The sequence below is a fragment of the Eufriesea mexicana genome, unplaced genomic scaffold (genome assembly GCF_001483705.2).
Source record: "Eufriesea mexicana isolate 0111107269 unplaced genomic scaffold, ASM148370v2 scaffold3528, whole genome shotgun sequence".
NCBI lineage: Eukaryota > Metazoa > Arthropoda > Insecta > Hymenoptera > Apidae > Eufriesea > Eufriesea mexicana.
In genome coordinates, this window is record NW_016911540.1 from 200,975 (window position 1) to 223,584 (window position 22,610).

At 28.1% G+C, this 22,610-nt stretch overlaps 5 protein-coding genes across 6 annotated transcripts in view; 3 read left to right on the forward strand and 2 right to left on the reverse strand.

The window, feature by feature from the left end:
• The window catches only part of brm (ATP-dependent helicase brm), a 43,410-nt gene extending 42,109 nt beyond the window's left edge, over positions 1-1,301 (reverse strand). For both annotated transcript variants that reach the window (XM_017904976.1, XM_017904975.1), the window contains exon 1: positions 1,086-1,301. The gene's annotated coding sequence lies outside the window, so the exon portion shown is untranslated. The remainder of the gene's footprint in view (positions 1-1,085) is intronic.
• A 489-nt stretch (positions 1,302-1,790) lies between these two features.
• ND-ASHI (NADH:ubiquinone oxidoreductase subunit ASHI) lies at positions 1,791-2,754 on the forward strand. Its single transcript, XM_017904980.1, has 4 exons — positions 1,791-1,990; positions 2,143-2,369; positions 2,447-2,596; positions 2,667-2,754. Exons 1-4 carry the CDS (start codon positions 1,858-1,860, stop codon positions 2,718-2,720), a joined length of 564 nt encoding a protein of 187 aa, XP_017760469.1. The 5' UTR covers positions 1,791-1,857; the 3' UTR covers positions 2,721-2,754.
• An 8,632-nt stretch (positions 2,755-11,386) lies between these two features.
• LOC108550976 (FK506-binding protein 15) lies at positions 11,387-13,774 on the forward strand. The gene is made up of 9 exons (XM_017904952.1): positions 11,387-11,469; positions 11,573-11,734; positions 11,810-12,329; positions 12,403-12,594; positions 12,734-12,769; positions 12,831-12,878; positions 12,958-13,137; positions 13,206-13,419; positions 13,503-13,774. The coding sequence occupies exons 1-9, from the start codon at positions 11,387-11,389 to the stop codon at positions 13,772-13,774; spliced, it is 1,707 nt and encodes a 568-aa protein (XP_017760441.1).
• A 1,113-nt stretch (positions 13,775-14,887) lies between these two features.
• LOC108550983 (uncharacterized) lies at positions 14,888-16,820 on the forward strand. Its single transcript, XM_017904968.1, has 5 exons — positions 14,888-15,189; positions 15,305-15,413; positions 15,484-15,831; positions 15,897-16,218; positions 16,288-16,820. Exons 1-5 carry the CDS (start codon positions 14,921-14,923, stop codon positions 16,818-16,820), a joined length of 1,581 nt encoding a protein of 526 aa, XP_017760457.1. The 5' UTR covers positions 14,888-14,920.
• A 386-nt stretch (positions 16,821-17,206) lies between these two features.
• Positions 17,207-22,610, reverse strand: part of mbo (nuclear pore complex protein Nup88) — a 54,369-nt gene continuing 48,965 nt past the window's right edge. Inside the window, exons 7-14 of the mRNA XM_017904954.1 lie at positions 21,674-21,828; positions 21,499-21,584; positions 20,787-21,031; positions 19,309-19,419; positions 19,011-19,237; positions 17,548-17,793; positions 17,419-17,470; positions 17,207-17,257 (exon numbers count right to left, since the gene is read on the reverse strand). Coding sequence (XP_017760443.1) covers positions 17,207-17,257; positions 17,419-17,470; positions 17,548-17,793; positions 19,011-19,237; positions 19,309-19,419; positions 20,787-21,031; positions 21,499-21,584; positions 21,674-21,828 — 1,173 coding nt within the window. The remainder of the gene's footprint in view (positions 17,258-17,418; positions 17,471-17,547; positions 17,794-19,010; positions 19,238-19,308; positions 19,420-20,786; positions 21,032-21,498; positions 21,585-21,673; positions 21,829-22,610) is intronic.

Here is a 22,610-nt window from a genome sequence, read left to right on the forward strand (position 1 = left end):
TTATATGACTTTTTTAAAATTAAAATAAAACAGACAAACATAAAATATTAGTTATTTGCAGTTTAATTTTATAATAAACACCTAAAATATATTTCTTGAAGATTTTATGTAAATATTGATAATAGAGTAATAGAATAAGACTAGACACAGATTTTGTCCCATATTTTAATTAAATTTATAAAACTTATTCCATATTGATTTTTATTTTACAAAAGACTATGATAATAATAAATTTTTAAAGAATAATAATTAACTTAATAAAAAAAATTAAATTACGAATGACATCTATATTCATATGTTTTATTTAAAACGATGAACCAAATAGACTGACAAATTTTTTAATATATCATTTTTATACTCGTTAAATCAGTGTATATAAACAAGATATTACAATGATTAATATAATAACCAATAATTAATAAGATATAATTTGTTAATTATGATGATGATATTTTACTATTTTTTAATGTTATACATTATAACATTAATAAGTATGAAATATTTAATTTTTATAATTATATTCCATACAAAATATTTAATAAAACCAAATTTTCTGAACAAATGTTTATATCTAATTATCAATTAAATCTAATTTTTATTTCTTTAATAAGAATTGATCAATTTATTAAATAATTCACAATTAAAGAAGTTTAATTTCTGAAAAGAAATAAAAAATTCTGAATTATTTGAAACAAAAAATAAAATGTTAAATCTAGTGACATTTTATTCTGATCAAAGATTAAAAACTAAAAATATTTGTTGTACGTAATGAGTATAATTATTAATAAGAATTTACACAATAATATTTTAGTTTCAAGAAAAGAAATATGTAACAATATATTACATGGTAAAGTTACGCATTGTATAAAATGTATTTATATGTAGTAGGACAGTACAAAATACTTGTATTATTAAATATAGGTAAAATATGTTTTCTCAGATTAATATTATAAAAAATTTAGATATTCAAATATTCTTTTATGAAAAATCTGACAACTCATCTTTGTTTCTAATTAAACATGAAGATTTTATGCTATTACAAAATCATTGTCATATATGAAGAAAATTTATATGTTCATACATACCGTTGCTAAATTCGCCGTATCATAAAAGAAAATTTCACTTTAGCCATAAGTCCGTCTCTTTAAAATGAAAAGACTGATATAAACTTACATCGACTTCAATACAAACGATCAACACACGCTACCGGCCATTTTCTTCCTGTTTCTATCCGTAATAGCATATTGGAAATCATGGCCGTCTGTTCGAAACAACTTTCTACGCCATGTATATTTTTTCAAATTAAGAAATACTAAACTCTACATTCACTATATTTGATACACATGTTTATTATAATTCATCAAAATTTTATTATTTCTTTTTTTCAATAAATCTTATAAAATTTGTGAAAATAAAAGTTTGTTAATAGTATCGTTTAGAAACCTTGAATACAATGAAATGGTCGAATGTACATCAATATAAAACTACCTTTTCACAATTACTTTTAAAAGTTTAATAATTATATTACTTGTATTATTTTCTGAAATGTTGGTTATATATTCGATTTTCTTGTTTAGAAGGTTTTTAAATCTAAGAAGTGAATTACTAAGATAATTACATTTACTCAAATTGAAATATTTCAAAACCCTAGATTTTATATTACCATTATTCATTGGAATAAATTTATACAGTCAATTTATTGTTTGTAATTGTAAATAGTATTTAAACAATTTCCATTTATTTCAATATCGCTAAATAAAAATTTATATTTTCTATACAAGTGTTTAGTATATTTCAGTTTGCAATATTGATTTTTCAAGTACGGTTCTCATATGACACAGTAAACAGCTTTTGAAAATGGCTACTTTAAGGAATGTCGAGAAACTGTCAAAAAAATTATGTGTGAGAAATACACCGCTTATTTACTTTACTAGAAATCTTAAAACAATATTAAAAACTCCATATGAAATACTTGTACGTAAAGATCTGTGTAAGTAATATATAATTACTTCTGTTTGTATATTGACAGGTTAAGATATTATGTAAGAGCTATACATAATTATTTAAAACATGAATTTGAAAAATAAAAACTTTGCTAACTATATTTTTACATTTATAATAATTATCTTTCATTTTTTTTAGTACCGTCTCAGGTGAAGTATTTACCTAACTTATGCATACCAAAAACAAAAGAAGAATTCGAAGCAGCTGCTGCAAGATATGGCCTGCATCCTTATGAATATAAACCTTATCCTGATGATCACAGATATACCGGAGATTATCCAGATTCATTAGTACCATCCATAGAAACTAAATGTCCATATTATCCTTGGGATTTTTATCCACTAAAAAGAAACTTTAATGAATTTGTAGGTATTTAACATCATTAAATTTAATCTATATTTTAATGTCACATAATAATTTGATCCTATTGTTTCATGTATAGATGAAGAAGGCATATAATGTACCAAAAATGGTGGATAATGATTTCAAACCCTATGGATATTCTCTGTCTCAGGCTCGCGTTCTTTGGTATTCCTCAGTAGCTGCTGTGTTAATACTTTATTATGTGATGATTGAAACAAGCCAGCCAGTAGTAAGACTATATTTTCTCTTAAGATATTTTCATTTTTTACTATGATTAATATATGAATATATTATTTTAGATGGAAAAACAATATCTATTGAAAGGAGAGCATTATACTTTCGAATTAAAATAAACTATTCTAAATATGATAGCATATATGTAAATATTGGCATGTATGTAGTAAAATTATTATTAAAATGATTTCAATAAATTATATGATGAAATTTAAATACAGGTTTATATGTTGTTTATTTTTGTTTAAGGTAGCAACATATTTTAAGATTTACAGTCTAGACATGAATATTTGTTACTTTTGTTTTCATACTGTGATTGTTTAAGCTCTTAAATTTTCCTCCTCAATAGCAAAAATTTTATTTTCGTCTTCATATTTGGATTAAGAGGTTAAAAAAAACATTTTATTGACTATGTTTAATTATTAATGACTGATACCTAAATGCAGGGCTTAAATTTTTAGAATATATTTGATTGAACCAAACCTCGTTCATTTTAACTAAGGACATTAATAGGTCCTTCTACTATTAAAAATTTTAACATATATGGATAGAACGAGGTAGTACATTATAGAATAAGAATGTAATAAGTATATCACAGAATAAATATATTATTTAGGAGAGAGTAGCATGTTAAACAAATAATAGACATTACAATATTGAACACATGAATTAAAACAGAAGTCCATAAATATTTAGTATGATATTTTTCAGGATAATTCCATTTATAGATATCTAAAAGTATCATATTCTGTACACTTATAAGGAGAATATAAGTCCTTCAGGTCGCCGATTTAGTTGAAACTTTGCAGGTTTGTAGATTTCGTCATGTAATTCAAGAATATATATCATTATAGCCTCCACTACTCAATACTTTTTGAAATATTTACGATTAAAGTCTTATTACTTCTGTACCTTCAGATTTATTTCTAATGGTTTTCAAGTGGCGTTGTGGCCTAATAGGGACACCTAGTAGTTTTTTTTAATCTATTTTTTATTTTGTGCTCATTTTTCGCCGATGAAAACATTGTAAATAAACAATTGTAAATAAAATTCCTTAATAAAAAAATTCATTTTTTACGCTTTCTTATGCAAGTATATATTTAATACAAAATAGTAAGAATATTATGCAAAAAAAAAAAAAAAACAGTTTTCTATAGCAATCTTATTTACTACAGAAAGAAAACGAAAATATAAATAATCATTAGATACAGGAAAGTGAAGAAATAAAGGACAGTTCAAAAACTAAAACAGCAGCAATAAAGTAAAAATCATTATGTTTGCAGAATTTAGCACTGATAGTATTATTCTTTGCAATGAAAAATTTTGTTGCAGAGATTTCAATCTTTTATCATTTGGTGAAGAAGCAAAGGAAGATGAAAAAGAATCTGTGATATTAAATATAAAGTTTAGTGATAAGGGCAAATCAGCATGTGATCATTTAACTGATCCAAAATTAAGCTCCATACCAAAATTAAGGAAAGTGAGAACGAAGTAAAAACTAAAGAAGAATTAGAAGTTATAAAGAAAGAGAAAGAGTTAGTTTATTGTTTATATTATAAATATGTAATAGAAAGTAGGAATTTTTATTGACTGTCTTATATTTATATTTTCAGAGCAATGAGGAAAAGGATAAAAAATAAATTGAGAGATACAAAAAAGAAACCGAAGAAAGTAGAAAATTATAAAATAGATGATGTTGAAGATGATAAAGATATAAAGGAAAATGAATAAGAAATAAAGAACTCCTTATGAGGTTTAGCACGAGAGAAAGCCGAGGAGATGCACGATAAGAGAGATAGATGCAAGATAAAAGATAAAGATATGTAGAATTATTAGGATAACACATGTATTCGAATAAAATCATTTGCAGTAGTGTATATGTATATAAATATAGTTACAAATATGAATTTTTGTTACAAATGATAATTATCACATGATATGTATTACGAAACATGTGTTTCTCGCAACGGTTCGTCTATATGTCATTGTTTATTATGTCGTTAACAATTAACGTGTATATGTTAAACTTTCAAAGAGAATAAAATGTACCTAAGCATATAACCATTGCAGTTTCATTTTCTTTTTACCAAGAACAAAATCACTCATCTTCATTTGCGACTTCATGTTCATCCATAATTAATTCATCAACTTTTAGAATTACATCGTAAAGGCACAGCCTTCGCGAACTTCCTAATATAATTCTGGATATGAATTCGTTGTTATTTAAATCAATATTGGTGATTATTGCATAATGTTTGAACTATTGCCGAAGATACTAATGGTTTGTCTTTCTATTAGTATAATGGAATAATTAATAATTCCAGTTCACGAATTTATTATAGACATTCGGTATTTTTCGTAACAGAAATATATTTATAATAGCTTTATTGATATTATTAAATATAAGAGACATCGTTAGATATTCTAGATCGATGCTTTATCACATAGCTATTTCAAAGATGCAACATTTTCCTGCTATAAAAATACCTAGCGTATCCGGCTGCAGCAAACTTCCAGTTGGCGGCAAACGGGCATACCGGTAACAAATGGTGGAATATTCCGACAAAGTGAAACATTAAATCTCAAAACGTTTCGTGAAGTAGTGATATCGCTGATTGACTTTTAATTACCTTACGAAGTTCAAGATTACTAACTGTGAACATTTCTTTGGTGGTAATATACTACATGTGAAAAAAGTGATGTTACATAGTGTAAATCATATAGCGATACACGTGGGAAATGAAGTAGTGTGAGTACGGATCGTGTAATACTAACACATAGTCCCCTATCGTTGATTATAGAAGATTCTAGATCTCGATTGTCTAACAATATATTTGAATATTTTTACTCTGAATGGGCAGCTTGTTAACAGTTTTTCCAATTTTTCTTCAATCTTGACGTTCAATTGCGAAATAGCTACGTATTATTGCTTATACATTCTAAACTTCGATTGTAGATTAAGATATTTCATTACTACTGCATACAATAGATTATTCTTCAAGCTGTAGGGTATTAGTTTACGATTGAAGGTGCATATATGAAACAAAATGACGGAAAAACAAGTGCCTGTGAAATCGTTCTACAAAGTTTACTTTCCTCGCCAATATTTCTGAAATTAGGATTTTCGGTTAGATTTTTTCGACATAACAGCATAGAGAAATTTTTTCTTTAACGGGATTGGATATTTTTTTTTCAGTTTTGAGCGTGCGTTTTCGAACAATAGTACCGTAAGTGTCAGTGGCTGTCAGATTGTGCTGCGCAGTTTAGTTTTTTGGTTTCTATTTTCAAAATTAGGCTTTTGACTCCGGTTTTTTTCACTTCTAAGCGTAGAGTGAAGTCTTCCTTAACGGAATTGGATATTTTTTTTCGGTTTCGAGCGTGCGTTTTCGAGAACTAGTGCCGGAAGTGTCAATGGCTCTCAGATCGTACGACGCAATTTACTTTTTTGGCTTCTATCTCCTGAATTAGGCGTTTTGAACCGGATTTTTTCACATATTCGCGTAGAGTGATTTTTTCCTTAACGGGATTGGACATTTTTTCTCGGATTCGTATGTGCGTTTTTCTAAAATAGTGCCGGATGTGTCAGTGGCTGACAGATCGTGTGACGCAATTTACGTTTTTGGCTTATATCTTTTGAATTAGGCTTTTTGAACCGGATTTTTTCTCATATTCACGTAGAGTGATTCTTTCCTTAACGGGACTGGATATTTTTTTTCGGTTTCGATTGTGCGTTTTTCTAAAATAGTACCGAATGTGTCAGTGGCTGTCAGATCGTACGACGCAATTTACTTTTTTGGCTTCTATCTTCTGAATTAGGCGTTTTGAACCGGATTTTTTCACATATTCGCGTAGAGTGATTTTTTCCTTAACGGGATTGGATATTCTTTTTTGATTTCAAGCGTGCGTTTTCGAGAAATAGTGCTGAAAGTGTCAGTGGCTCTCAGATCGTGCTGCGCAATTTACTTTTTTGGCTTCTGTCTTTTGAATTAGGCTTTTTGAATCGGATTTTTCCACTGATTCGCGTAGAGTGATTTATTCCTTAACGGGATTGGATATTTTTTTTCGGTTTCGTGTGTGCGTTTTTCTAAAATAGTGCCGAAAGTGTCAGTGGCTCTCAGATCGTGCTGCGCAATTTACTTTTTTGGCTTCTAGTTTTTGAATTAGGCTTCTTAAATCGCATTTTTCCACTGATTCGCGTAGATTGATTTATTCCGTAACGGGGTTGGATATTTTTTTTTGGTTTAGAGCTTGCATTTTCGAGAAATAGTGTCGGATGTGTCAGTGGCTGTGAAATCGTGTTGCGTAATTGACTTTTTTTGGTTATATTTCGGTAATTAGGGGTTTGGTTTAGGTTTTTTCCATCTATCCATATATAGTGAATACTTTTTTAACAGGATTGATTGAGAAACAATCATTTGAGGGACTGATTTATAAATGACTAAAGATTTATTATGAAATATTATTGACGAAGGATTTTTTTATTCTTAATATCATTATTAATATATTAAATAATTTCTAATTTGAGTTACAATGACAATTAATAAATTTAAATAAACTTGATTTTAAAAGTATTTTGCATTAATCAAACTAATATATTTGTTATAACTAGGTTGTAATGAAAACAACTGTTGGTGATATTGAGTCAGAATTATGGGCCAAAGAAACTCTAGAGACAAGTAGAAATTTCATACAATTGTGTATGGATGGTCATTGGAATGACACTATATTTCATAGAATTATCAAAGGATTCATAACACAACGTGGTGATCCCACGGCACAGGAGAAAGTGGTAAAATATATAGAGAACTTTTTAAAGTGATAGTATATTTAAAAATATAATGAATTCCTTTTTTATGCATAAGTAATAATTGGATATATATGTTTTAGGACAAATTTCATACAAGATTACATTTTTGTCGACGAGATTTAATTGCTGGGACTAATGCTGGAAAAGATGACAATGGTTCCCGATTCTTCTTTACACTTAATTCTGCACCAGATTTGCAGAATAAACATACAATCTTTGGTCAGGTTACTGAAGAAACTACATATGATATGCTTGAACTTCAGAAAGCACTTGTAGATGAGGTAAATTTAACGTTTACAAGAAAATATTACAAGAATTTATATCAGTATAATATTTCCTCCTTTTTTGTAGAATGACGGACCACTTTATCCTCCAAGATTGATAAAATCTAAAATATTGAACAATCCATTTTCTGATATTATACCAAGAATAATAGCACAGGAAAGTGAAGAAGTAAAGGACAATTCAAAAACTAAGACAGCAAGAGTAAAGTAAAAATCATTTATATGTTTGCAGAATTTAGCCCTGATAGTATTATATTTTGCTATGACAAATTTTGTTACAGAGATTCTAATGTTTTATCATTTGGTGAAGAAGCAAAGGAAGATGAAGAAGAATCTTCGATATTAAATAAAAAGGTTAGTGGTATGTGCAAATCAGCTCGTGATCATTTAAGTGATTCAGGAACCGAAGAAAGTAGAAAATTATAAAATAAATGATGTTGAAGATGATAAAGATATAAAGGGAAATGAATAGGGAATAAAAAACTCCTTATTAGTGTAGCACAGGAGAAAGCCGAGAAGATGCACGATAAGAGATATCAAGAATTATTAGGATAACTCATGTATTTGAATAGAATCATTTATCACATGTTTATAAATATTGTACATATATATATGGTCATTGTAATGATAATTATTAGGTGATATGTATTACGAAGCATCTTTTTCCCGCAACGGTCCGTGGTACGGTCATCTACTCAGATTCTAATGTCTATATGTCATTATTTATTATGTCGTTAACAATTAACATGTATATGTGAAACATTCAAAGTGAATAAAAAGTACTTTAACATATAACCATGGCAGATTCATTTTCTTTTTACCACGAAAAAAAGCACGCATCTTCATATGTGACTTCATGTTCAACGGACTATTAAGAGAGTTAATAAAATGAAGGAAATTGTGTTATACTTATTTATGTCCTTTTATTGTTTTGTTTCTCCCGCCCAACTGGTCACGTGGTTTTTCATTCGGCAGGTTCGATCAGCGCCATCTATTATTTGGCTCCAAATGCACCAAAAGTAATGGAATCAAGAAGCCAAAAAGAAGCAGCATATGTACCAACAGAGAAAAATCTGTGGCATCGACATGGAAATATGAGGATCATTAAAGAGATGGAGAAGGAACAAGTGGTAATAGTTATTAAAGATAAAGATAAATTAAATATACTGAATAAATGTTGCATTAAGGCAAAAATGTGTAGAAATATCTATAGGAACTTGCAAAATATAAAAGCAGCAAGAATAATGGATCTGTGACAGTTAATGGACTATATTGGGCTATTAAAGCCAATGTCAAAAGGAGGTAAAAGGTATGTCTTACCTGCTGATGATTATTCGTGATAAGAATCATTTGGTTGACTAATTTATAAATAACTATAGATTTAATATGAAATATTATTGTTGCATGATTTTTTCTATTATAGGAGACTTACAAACATGAGTAATATTTATATGCAAGGGCCAGCCGCTAATGGTAAGTATCATTTTATAATATTTCAATGGATTGTATATCTGTTTTTAAAAATTTAAACGATATACAATATTTACTTTCTAAATTTCTATATTAATGTATTAAATAATTTCTAATTTGAATTACAATAATAAATAATAAATTTTAATAAATTTGATTTTATAAGTATTTTACATTAATCAAACAAATATATTTGTCAAACTAGGTTGTAATGAAGCCAACTGTTGGTGATATTGAGTTAGAATTATGGGCAAAAGAAACTGCAAAGGCATATAGAAATTTCATACAATTATGTATGGAAGGTTATTGGGATGACACTATATTTCATAGAATTATCAAAGGATTCATAACACAAGGTGGTGATCCCACATTTACAGGAGAAGATAATAAAATATATGGATCAAAAGTATAGTGTATTTAAAAGTAAAATAAATTCTTTTCTTATTAAAAAATAATTATTGGATATATGTGTTTTAGGACGAATTTCATACAAGATTACGTCTTTGTCGACGAGATTTAACTGCTATGGTTAATACTCGAAAAGATGACAATGATTCCCAATTCTTCTTTATTCTTAGTTCTATACCAGATTTGCAGAATAAATATACAATCTTTGGTAAAATTACTGCAGAAACTATATATAACATGCTTAAATTTGAAGAAGCACTTGTAGATTAGATAAATTATTAAGAAATCGTAAAAAATAAATTTTTTTATTAAGAAATTTTATTTACAAGTGTTTATTTACAAAGTTTTCATAGTCGAAGAATGAATATAAAATAACAAACAGATTCAAGAAAAAAAATTAACTAGAGACAGGAGAATTGAACCCCAGACCTGTTTCACAGGAATTTTAGAGTGTAATTATTAGGCCGCAACGCCACGTGAAAATCATTGGAACTAAATCTAGTACAGAAGTAATAAAACTTTAATCGTAAATATTCTAAAAAGTATCGAGTAATGGCGGCTATAATAATATATGTATATTCTTGAATTACATGACGAAATCTACAAACCTACAAAGTTTCTATTAAATCGGTGACCCGAAGGACTTGCACTCTCCTTGTTTGTTTGTACATCACTGACAAACTATGGTTTTTAACTATTATTTTTGGGTTTTATTTTATGTAATTGTTACAATAAATACTGATTAACAAATAAGAGTTATTGTACATTAAATAAGGAAATTCTACAAATTGTACAAGAACCTTAATAATCTAAAATTTGGAATAAAGTTATAAATTTATATTTCTTATATCAAGGTTTTTAGATTATAATATATGAATTATATAATATATATTTAAATAAAACATTTCATAAACATTTATTAAATTGAATTTTTAAGAGAGATGTAAATAAAAACGCATCTGGGATCTGGAAAAGAGACTTTGAAAATTGAAATGTAAAGTAAAACAGTAGTATTAGCTTCTTCATTTGCACATAAACACAGGTTTGCCGCTATAGGTAAATTTTTTCGATTCTAAAACCAAATAATTACTCTGTATAATTGATACTAAGTGATTTTGAAATGCATAAAACACTATTGTCTAAGAATGGTATTGGCTATACGATTGTTTGTTATTTTAGTATTAAACAGTTGATTAATTTAAGGATCAGATAAATGATCGAAGAACTACAACTACTTATATACGATTATAATTCCTTCATTTGTATTGTGTAGATTTTTTTGTTCTATGTATATTTTAATATTTAAAAATTTTATTACAAAATTATAATATAATTGATATTTGTATGCTTTTTTAAGTAAAACGTAAAAATTTAAAACCACAATTATACATCTTCTATGATAGATCATATGTATTACACTAATATCGAATTAAGGTGGATTCTTTCTGAAATATTCTCTAGTGGCTTGACATAGCATGATCGTAAATTAAATTGTTAAGATACAGCAAGATTATAGACAAAAATCCCTAAAGATGAAAAATGATTAAGAGTGTAATTATAATTCTGTTAATCATTTGTTTCGGTAATTGAATATGTTTATTTTATTACATGATCGATTTTACCGATTTTTTAATCCCCCTGCTATACTTGCATTACTTTTAATAAAAATTGCTACGCCATCTATTGGTGATTTTACTAATAACTAGTTTGTATGCAGAAAATGTCATTCACTGTTTACAAGTAGTTGAAATTTCTATTTCTATTGATATTTTAGTGTTAAGAAAGAATTCTTACTTAAGATATTTTATTTATAATCATGAACGTAGGAAATCAAGTACTAAACCTTGATAAGATTTTACGAGAAGATGATGATGAATTTGATTTTTTGCCAGCAGCAGGGTATGTTTATTTTTTTGATATATTTTTGAAAAATTTTATTTCAGTAGAAGTAATTAAAGATTATGAGATAAATTATATGAATAAATATATAAGTTATTTTTAGATCGAATTTAGCTGCTATTTTTGGATTACAAATTAAAACATCTGATAGTTGTTTTTCAATCAAACAAGTTTCTAAAATGTCAAATACTCCATGTACTTCGACTCAACCAATTTCAAATAAAACAGAAGTCATAATAGCTAAAGCAGTTCATGCATTCAAATTGTGAGTTTTAATATTATATTCTTTTGTTATTGTAATTATTCTTTTTATATATATAATAGATAATGTGCCTTGTAGACAAAATGGGGCTTACATTTCAATTGGCAAACTTGGTATGGCTCTTACAGGAAATCTTGCAACAAAAGTATATCAAATTATTTTATATAAAAGCAAGCAAGAACATGTGTCAGTTGTTACAGTGACGCATAACTTTTTATATATAATACAACCAAATAATTATTCAAGTTATTATGATAATAATAATGAAGTTTGGACAATTTTGTTTGAAAATAATGATATTTGTGTAGAATTTGCTAAAGAAGTTGGATTAGCTCGGTATTTTTCAAAGAATGGAAAGATAGAAAATGTACTTTATCAAGATTTATCATCAGCTGATAAAGATGTAATAGTAAAAGAAGGAGATAAAATATCTATTAAATATTTTATTAGACAAATAACACAGTCACTTCTTAAAAACATTCCACTAAATTTTCAAACAATGACAGTAGAAGTATCTACAGATGATAATTGGGAAAGAACACTCTTGGGAAGTAGTAAAGGACTAAAAAGAATTTTGTTTGTTCCTCCCAGCAAACAGGTTTTATACAAAGTTTTGATAAGTACCAGTAAATTGTGAATATTTATTTATTTTAAACATGTCTATATTATAGATTAGTTTAGGACCAGGATTTCCTAAGGAAAAAGATATTATATTAGAAGTAGAAATAATACAAATACTCGAGGAGACTGATCATTTACATAAAAGTCCAAGTGGTAAAGCTTCTATTATATCACGAATGGCAAAAATGGGGCAATCTATATTACCAAAACTTCCTACATCTACAGATTCCGAAGATACTGAGGTATACCTAAGTCTTGTTATAGTATAGTGTAGTATAGTTTAGTATAGTATATATAGTAGTATATATATAATAGTAATATATAATAGTATATATATATAACTAAATAAAATCAATAATAAATTATATTATTATATTTTAGGATGATATACCATGTAAGTCAACTCAGCAAAAGAAGGTAATAAACATTCAACTCAATTTGTAATTTAATTTAATTCAATAGTGTTTTCTTATTTTAGGTAGAACCAGTAGAAGAAGAATCACAAAACGCTTCCATACAGATACAAGTAAACTTAATTGTGTTAAAAATGTATTTATACTCAATAGTTGTAATATTTTTTTTATTGATACATACATTTATTGTAGCCAAATTTTACCTTGGATGGGCAAATATGTCCATTACAGACACAAACAGTACCTTCAACAGTACCAACAATAATAGATTCAGGGTTAACTATGTTACTGTCTGAAACTAGAATGACAAATGCAGAACTCAGAATGGGAATGTCTAAAATAGCTGACAATGTACAAAAACTACTTGATAAGGTACATATATGTTACAGTTATGTTACAGATGTATTAGTTATCAAAGTACTATTATGTGTCATATATAGTTTCATGTTCTTGGACTACAAAATGCTGCATCTCCTATAAAAGATAAAACAGTTTCGGATACTACTTTGAGTATGTTATTAGCCATGAATGCATCTGAAGAAAAAGATAGTCAGTCACATAAGAATATTAATATAGCCACTGAAAATTCCCTACAATTAAATGAAATGAAACAGAGAATGAGTTTATTAGAGAAACAATTAAAAGAGTCAAAAGGTAATATAAATAATTATAATGATTGTATACTAAGATATAATAATATATGTAATACCTTTTACATAGAATAATATTTTATGCAGAACAAATAGACGATCTTAAAACTCAAAAAGAATTTTTGATAGAAGCTATTAAAAGCCTACATAAAACTATTGAAGATTTAAAAATATCTTTAAAAGATGCAGATATTTCAAAACATAACATGAAAAGAGATATAAAGGAAGTAAAAGAACTTAATACTATATATGAGAAAGAAATAATGGTGTTAGAAGATAAAATACTTAAGCTTTCTGAAGAATGTAACACTACTGAAGAGGCAGGTGACTACCCACCTGATTTTCTCATACAATTATGAATTTTTTAAATATTTTACTATCTGTAATTATCTTTCTTAACATAATAAATAAAGATAAGGATAGAATTTATCATACTTTACTGAATAAATTTGTAGATTAATGTTACTTAAATTAATATTACACGTATAATAAAGGTAAGTATGCAAATAAATTAACTTATTTATGATGTACTACTTTTTGCTATAATTTTTAATGAAAATTATAAAATAAACTATCATTCTGTTTCCCTACTAACACTGAAGTTGATAATTACTAACTAATTACTAACTATTTCTTATAAATGATTGAAGAATCTATGTTAATATTAATATTATTTAGAATATACTGTAAAATTATTTTGTTGTGATGCTAAATAATAAGTTATTATATCTTTTAATGATTTGTATATGTTTTGTTCACTCAATATTAAGGATTACGGATGAAATTATTCATGTGAAAAAAATTAATAAATTATTTTAATTTCAATTTTACTATGTAAAATATAAAAATATTTTAATATAGAATAAATTACAACAGTTGCGCTGTAGTTCAGTCACTTGTTCTATATTAGAAATGGCGCAAAATCAAGGTGCATGTTTTCGTGATAATTGAATATTATAAAACTTCACCAGAAAGAAGGAATGCTACAAAAAATATGACAGGACGTAAGTCGTAATGTAACGATTGAAAATTAGTAGGAGACAAAAAATCCCGCCTGTCTTTGTCCGGCTCTTGAGTAATTCTATCTGGCTGTGTTCACGGTTTCATCGTCCTGGCTTCTACCACGCCAATCAAATTGAAATCTAACCTCGAAATTTGAAATAAGAAAAATAATGTTTTTGCTTGAATTATATTATTATCAAGAGATTTGTTTCGTCAGTAGAAGTCAAATTAAACAATAATGCAAACAATAATTTCAATGATGTTATTTAATTTGTCCCAACATATTCTAACCTTCATTTTATTTTTAACATACAATATATTCTCTTTACTGATTATAAAAATTATCTTAGATTTTGTTAGAACTTTTGCAACGTATATTTCGTGTAACATGATGCGAAAATTATTTATGAGTATTATAACTTTTTTAGATATTTTGTATATATTTTTTTAATTAATGAACACATGTTTATTTACGAAATAGATTGTTAACTGTAGCGTTTATAATGGATATAAATACTGTGGAAGATGAAGATGTATCTTTTCATTTGGGAGAAATGTTTGATAGTTATGAAGAATTGGAACATAAATTGGAGAAATTTTCAAAGCGTAGTCTAGTCCACTACTGGAGAAGAGATAGCAGGACAGTTAGCGGAGCTCATATGAAAACTGCTCGTCCAATTAGCGAGCGCTTAAAGTATTATTCAGTTAAATATGCTTGTATTTATGGTGGTCAGAAGTTTCTACCTCGTGGAGCTGGCAGGAGACAGTCTCAGTTAGTTTATAAGATTACATATTTAAATTAAATTGTTGTAATGATTATGCTGATTAAATAAATATAAGCAAATATATTCTTAAATATATTTTACATACATCACTATTTTACTTAGATCGATAAGAACAAATTGTCCTGCTCATATTATGTTAAGAGCATCAAAAGATGGTACAAAGTTAGAAGTAACTAGTGTCAATAATGAACATAATCATGAAATCTCAGAGGTAAATAGAGTCAGATAGTACTAAATTACATTTTATAATACTGTATTTGATTTTACCTTCCTCTCATTAGGAATTGTTTAAGAATCTTCCACAAGAGAGGAAATTATGTGGTGAAATTAAACAGGAAGTACAAGATCTCATGCAATTACATATTGATCGTAAGAGATTGAAAGAATATGTAAGATTACGAACAAATAAAATACTTAGATCCAAAGATTTATTTAATATAGCAGCAGCTAACAAACAAAAGAGAAATATAACACCTGAGAGAGCATATCAATTGTTTAAAAAAATCCATGATATAGAGAAAGTACAAGGCAGAAATAATGATAGGAAAATGTATTCTGAATCTGAAGATGAAATTGCTCAGACAATAAAAAGGATGAAAAAGGAACAGGAATCTCCTTGGGGCCAAGATGTAGGACATTTAATTTTATGATATATAATTTAATAATACATTGTATTAAAGAAATTATTTTTCAGGGACTACCAACTGAATTAGAAGTAAGCGAAGGAAATGATGGTGATGATTCTTACAATGGTCAATTAACTCAAGAAGAAGTAGTAGATGAAATTGATACAGCAGAAGGCGAATTATTGAGAACAAATAATGATGGGGATATTATAGCAGCAAATGGTGAAATTGTAGGAGAATTAGTAATGCAAGATGGAGATCCATCTGTAATTGTTGAGTCCATCGTAAATGCTGATGGTTCTGTTTTTGTAGATGAGAGAGAATTTAATACCTATTGTAACAATCATATATCAGATACTGTAGATGGTAATCAATCTCCTAGCACTAGAGGTAATTTCAATTAATTATAACAATTTTTGTATTTTTGGGAAGAAAACACTTGATATAATATTATATCAGTTTTAGACATTGAAACGATTACACCTACTACTGATATGGAAAAAATTAAAGGAACATCTAACTCTCCTAAACAACAAACTAGGTCTCTTACACCTCAATCACAACAACCAGCAAAATCACCATCGAATACTTTTGATGAGACAGCAGATTCAAGAATATGGATCATGAAAGAAGCTACAAATAATGAGGCAGAACCAGATAGTGGACCTGAGAGTGAAATAAATGGTTCTAAGTCAGCAACAACTGTAAAAGCAGATACTGATACACCTGAAGTAATATTGTCAGATGAAGCCAGTCATCAACTACTTCAGGAACAGCTGGCAGTACTTCGTGCAGAGAAAGGGAAGCTATATCATGAAACTGAAATGTTAAAACTTAAAAAGGACAAATTAAAGTTACAGATGAACTGTTATTCAAATGAAATACGAAAACAAGAAATGGAAAAAGAAAAGTTAAGGCTCGAAATTAAATTGCTACAGTCAAAAGTTATGGAAGATTCCAATGATGTTTCACATTATATTTTTGTACCTTGAACAACGTTTTGTGGTCAAAGAAACATGATTATAGAACAAGAATAACGTGCAAAGAAATTGATTGGGTCCTTTCTTTTATCATTGAAAATTGTAATAAAATCGTTTTTAAAACAACAATCTGCATCTTTTTGTATCTGTAATGATAAAATTATTCAAAAAAACGTTGATCATCTATTCAACTTTATTAGATATACATTATACTAACAATCTGTAACTTAAGATATCTTTTCATTTCTGTATATACTAAATGAATTTATTTTAAATTCAATATAAAAATATGCAATATTTCATCATTTAATATTGATGTCATTATCATTGGAACTGATACATGTACGTTTTACATAACTTGTATATTCATATTTAAAAGAGACAGTCAAAGTGAGATGTTATTGGAAGTATTCTTTATGCCAATTATGCCAATTATGCCAATAATGTGGCTAAATATAAGATAAATGTATAGCTAATGTAATAAATTATTTTGCAAATAAAATTAATTTTTATTACACAAAAATCCTATACTCTAAAGGAAAATAACAAAACTTTACAATCGTTCACAAATAGTGTTGATACGATTTTATTAATCAATTTAGATACTTACTTCCTCCTCTAGTTTTTTAACCTCTGTAATTAAGTCTTTTATAATCTTTGATCTGCAATGTAAACAAAAAAAAATTGTAGTATTAGCATTTAATTAATATATTTTTACAAGAAGATAAAAACCACATACGTCTGTGTAATGTTATTTTTTATGGTTTTTTCTTGATCGCCCCTAAAAACAATTTCTTTCTTCTTTTCAAGGTTTTCATTATTCTCTATGTGACCAGATTGTTCTGATTTTTTCTTCAGTTCTAATAGTTTGATTTTCATTTCCTCAATTCTTATTTCCATTTTTCTTAATTCCTCTGCTTCTGCTCTTTCAATAGGAGTCATAGATGGTTCCTTATAATTCACTAACCGTAATACTTCCTTTGCTCTGTAACATGTTACCCATAGTCAACCATAATACTTTCATGTATTTGTTTTACATTAAAAATTGAAAAAAAGGAAAGAAAAAAAGTCTGATGTTAGGGCATAAATGTTTTCATTTCTGTAAATTATCTATAAATATAATTACAATAATTTTCCGTACTTTTTAAAAAGTTTAAAAATATTAAGATAATTCTTTTTAAATATATTGAGTTTAACACTGGCATTTCAAGTATTCTATATTATGACAGTGCCTGTATTTTAACAAAATCTAAGTAAAACCTAAGTTTTTGTCATCTAATATATGAAAAAAATATAGATGTAAAACATTATTATATAACCAATTCATATACTTTTAATATTATATATGTTAACCCTTTGCACTCGAAAGGCGCCTTTCAGTCACCATTTGATAAAATTTCGAAGCTCGATATTAATTAATATATCAAATTTAAAATAATATAACAGTGTGCAAGGTATCGAAATTAAATAATTCTAGGTGTTAGTTATTACACGATTTCTTATTTACTGTTCAAAAAATATCATCAGCCTTGTAGCAGAAAATTTTTCAACTCGTACCATTCTTTAGTCAAAAAATCGTCGAGCGCAAAGGGTTAACTCAACTTTTACAAATTGGAAGATTTCTTCAGATTGAAGAAAATTTTGTTTTAGATAACGCAAAAAATATTTTAGTTTAAGTAAAAAGAAAATTGATAAATTTCATATTGTTTGTTATTTAAATTACAAAAAGTTTTTCAATAATGAAAAAGTTTTTTATAATTATACGATGAAACTTTTCTAAAATTTTTAATTTTTAAATTTTTTCAATATGGTTAATATATAGAACATGTTATGTTAAAAATTGTGCAAAAACTGGTGAATTACGTATTCAATAACACAAATTTTGTCGTTTCATTTTTATTCTTATTAATTTCCGTTAATAGTAATTCTTCTGTTAATAGTATTATATATTGTTTTAAATAAATAGAAATAGATTGATTTTCTTTTTAATATTGTGTATAAATTATATATTAATCTAAGATGTCTAAATGCTTTAATTCATTAACTTTATACTTATTATTTCGAAAACTTAATATTAAAATTTCTACACATTTTAGGGAGTAAAGTTTATGTTAATTGTGTAATATGTTTTATATACAAAAGTTTAATCTAAATTGATAGTTGACACACTTGTAGAATGTTTCGTTTTAAAATTTTTTTTACCTCTGTGCTAATTTCTCTTGTTCATCTTTAATATCTTCGTAGCGTTCAGCCAACCGTTCAGCCGTCTGATGTAATTCTTTCTTTGTCTCCATTAAAGTATCCAGCTCTTTTAGTAAGTGAGTTTTCATTACCTTCAACGCACGTACTTTCTTGCCAATTTCTTCTCTTACTGTGTCGTGTTTAACAAAGTGTTCTTTGCGAAAGATGTCTATTGCGTGATATAAAAACTAATAACAAAAATTATTTCTTTAATTTTCTCATTCAAATCAGTCATTCATTTGTTTATTTAATCTGGTACCTGCAAACATTCCCGAGGAGATACAGATTTTGAGTTAATTTTGATAAGGGGTTGCGATGTTTCACGTTTCAATAACTTTTTTATATACACATCGAATTCCTCCTTGTTAACCTGTAATTTAATTATAGTTAATTATTTAAATTTTAAATTACATCTGTTTATAAGTTAGGTCATTTTGTAAATAATTTCTGTTTCAATTGTGTGATACATGTATATGTTGATAATAATACCTAATTGTTAATTTGTCCTAGATTACTCTTTATGTAAATTTCAATTTGCAAGTTTATCAAATAGTCCAATATTTAAAGAACACGAGAAATCGTTGTAAATATATATTTCAGTACTTAGTTCTATGTATCTACACAGTTACATCCTTTAAAGATGTAAGAAGAATAGTTTGAAGTCTATTTTCCTATTAATTTAAAATTTTTATTATAAATTGACTGCCTAACGTTAAGTGTCAACTTTTGATTTTTTTGTGATAATTTTGCACATGATGTTTCCATTTGATGATATAGGTAACATCGGAATGTTTCTAAATATCATAAATAATTTAAAACTGACTAATTAAGTATCAAGTAAATTTATACGACTAATCATATTTTACTAACTACTTTCTGAAATAACGTTACTGTGGAAATGGTGAATGAATGACATTTATTAAGCCTAATTATAGGCTTCGATAGCTGAAGTGTTCCTGTGTGGAATAAGGCGTCAGGTTCGACTCAATAGTTCATTTCTCGGCATTACGGGTCATCGGACACGAGGCGTATGGTGCATTTAGGATTCAGCAGATAATGGACCTGTAGGGATGGGGCCTAGGTCAAGTGTGCTGGATTAGGTTCTCGGTCTTCGGAGTTATAAACCAAGGGTGACAGCCGCGATCGCATGCGGGCGAACCGCAAAGGCTTTGACCTTGAAGAAGGGGTTTACTCCACATCAGGACTGATGGTGGAGGAAGTCCCATACCCTTTGAAGGTGATCGATTCGAACTGCCAATGGCGAGGGCGCTCCTCTTTTGGCAGGTTAGAGAGAGAGTTCGTATGCTTGATGCATGGGCATAATTCAGATATCAGTTACAGTATAGATCAGCCACAGGGACACAGATATTGAGTGTGCTCATAGAGTGTCCTAGTGCGAAGGTTAGTTTGGACTTGCAAAGTGTATGGTGTTGACAACCTGTCTCAGAGTAACCCGAGAGGACTCTGCCGTGGGCAGGTGTGCTCACTGTAACCTAGCACTATGACAGAGGTGAGGTATTGCTCTGTTAGGGTCCCATGGTATCAGGGTGTGTCTGTATGACTTCCTGCACCATACTTTATATCTCAATTAAATATTACACATATTCACCAATTTTACATGTACTGTGTGCTTCCCTTCTATCCACAAGGTAATTTCTACATTATTGATCAAATGCCACGGGTATTAACAAGTTCTTGCTGAAAATAAAAACAAATTTAAGTGAAAGTATGACTCACTTTTTTCTTCTTGTCGATTATAGGCTCTGGAGGTTCAACCTTTGGAAAGTAATACAGATCGATAACAGAACGGGCAACGATATCTCCGGTATGTAATAAAGCAATTAAGACACATGGTTCCTGAAGAAGTCCGAATCCAAGGATTGGTGTAGCTTCGTTCGCTTCCGTGTGCTTAGTTCTTCTACAAATTAAGTATTGTGAACTGGATTGATTCGAAAGTGATGGTAGACGAACGGCGTCGTTTTCTACAAAAATTTACACATAGAAACAGTTATCAAATATAACATGTATATTGATTTTCTCTTATTTTTCAAGAAGATATAAATCTTACAAAATCCTTTAAGTACTTGTCTATAGGTTAGTTATTGCTTAGTAATTTGTGTTATTTGTTATATATTCTTCTTTCAAATTCAAATGGTCCAAGTGGAGTTCGAATCGTGAAAGTAAATACGTATTAACGAAATATGCATGACTGATCAATTTTATTCGAAGTATTTAGAATTAAGATGATAGAAAAAAAAAATTATCCACGAATGTTCAAATACTATTCTGATTATTTTTGCCTTCCATTCATTCGAAACAAATTCTCGTTGAAATCAATTAAAATTAAAATTTAGATCCTAGTTCTACTCCATCAAGATAAGCAATTTCTTAAATCTTCTTGCAGATGTAACCATATGTACATATATTGAAACTAATCAATCTTTTTTACCTTTGGGTGCATTGATGTACTCTTCTAATTCAGAAACCATGGGAAGAGTGATCATGTGGATCCCAGCATTGTGAGAACAAAAATACCTAACGAATAAATCCTCTTCAGTGGTATATTTCATTTCAAGATATATATATTTCGAGATATATATTTTATTCAAACTATCAAAATTTACCTTGATTTGTTACCCCTATCACATCGAAGGTGTATCGGACAATTATATTTTTCATCGTTATCCGTGAAAAAGAGACCAAGCTCTATTTCAACGCATTCGTAAACGTATAATGCTTCTTCTCGCTTGTAAAGACTATATGTGGAATCATACTGTATCTGAAAATCATAGATATCGATTAAACATTAATAACGAATCAATTCCGAATAATTGACAAATTTTCGTCCTATCGCATTCTTCGAAATTACACGTTTTAACTCTTTGGGGCACGGTGGGATTAAAAGTGTCCCACCTTTTTGATGCACCGTAATGTATGATGGGACATTTTTAGTCCCCCCTCGAAATATTGCAATAGCTGCGTGCGCATAGGTTTATATTTCGTCTTATTATGTAAAGCAGTTGGTAATACCTTCAATAAATGTTATAAATGTATTTACTCGTGTTGGCAACATTCGACATGCCAGTACAGGTTCATCGATTGTTGCAAGTGGAAGGTTTATTGCGACAATCTTTTTTTCCTGGTTTTATATTTTTACATTATGTGATTCCTTTATTAGTAAAAATATACCAATTTTGTTTCATTTAAAACGCAGTAAAATTTCTATGCAACATGGGGTCTATTTTATTATCTGAAATCCTGTGCCGCAAAGAGATAATTAAACAGAAGAATTATCAACGCACTTTTTCTAAGTATTATATAAGCACGTGCAATCTAAAGGAACATAACGTTTCTTTTTCTGAAAGAATAGGAGCTACAACTACCAAAACCACCAAAATATCGAATTTTAGTCAAAATTTATAAAATGAAGTACTTAGTTTCAATGATTCGGCATTTCTGGTCAGATTTGTCGAATCAATCGCAGCAGTTAACGTGTTAATTTTTGAGTGATCTATTTCTTTGTTAATTAAACTTCGACTATTTCAGGATAAATAAATTCTT

What these genes read in the sequence shown, in the direction of transcription:
- ND-ASHI (XM_017904980.1), top strand. Translation starts at nt 1,858, where the DNA reads ATGGCTACTTTAAGGAATGTCGAGAAACTGTCAAAAAAATTATGTGTG. An exon ending in AAAGAAACTTTAATGAATTT is followed by an intron (nt 2,370 to 2,446) that starts GTAGGTATTTAA and finishes TTTCATGTATAG; the next exon opens with ATGAAGAAGGCATATAATGT. An exon ending in TTGAAACAAGCCAGCCAGTA is followed by an intron (nt 2,597 to 2,666) that starts GTAAGACTATAT and finishes ATATTATTTTAG; the next exon opens with ATGGAAAAACAATATCTATT.
- LOC108550976 (XM_017904952.1), top strand. Translation starts at nt 11,387, where the DNA reads ATGAACGTAGGAAATCAAGTACTAAACCTTGATAAGATTTTACGAGAA. An exon ending in GCAGTTCATGCATTCAAATT is followed by an intron (nt 11,735 to 11,809) that starts GTGAGTTTTAAT and finishes TGTGCCTTGTAG; the next exon opens with ACAAAATGGGGCTTACATTT. An exon ending in ACAATTAAAAGAGTCAAAAG is followed by an intron (nt 13,420 to 13,502) that starts GTAATATAAATA and finishes TATTTTATGCAG; the next exon opens with AACAAATAGACGATCTTAAA.
- LOC108550983 (XM_017904968.1), top strand. Translation starts at nt 14,921, where the DNA reads ATGGATATAAATACTGTGGAAGATGAAGATGTATCTTTTCATTTGGGA. An exon ending in GCTGGCAGGAGACAGTCTCA is followed by an intron (nt 15,190 to 15,304) that starts GTTAGTTTATAA and finishes TATTTTACTTAG; the next exon opens with ATCGATAAGAACAAATTGTC. An exon ending in TCAATCTCCTAGCACTAGAG is followed by an intron (nt 16,219 to 16,287) that starts GTAATTTCAATT and finishes ATATTATATCAG; the next exon opens with TTTTAGACATTGAAACGATT.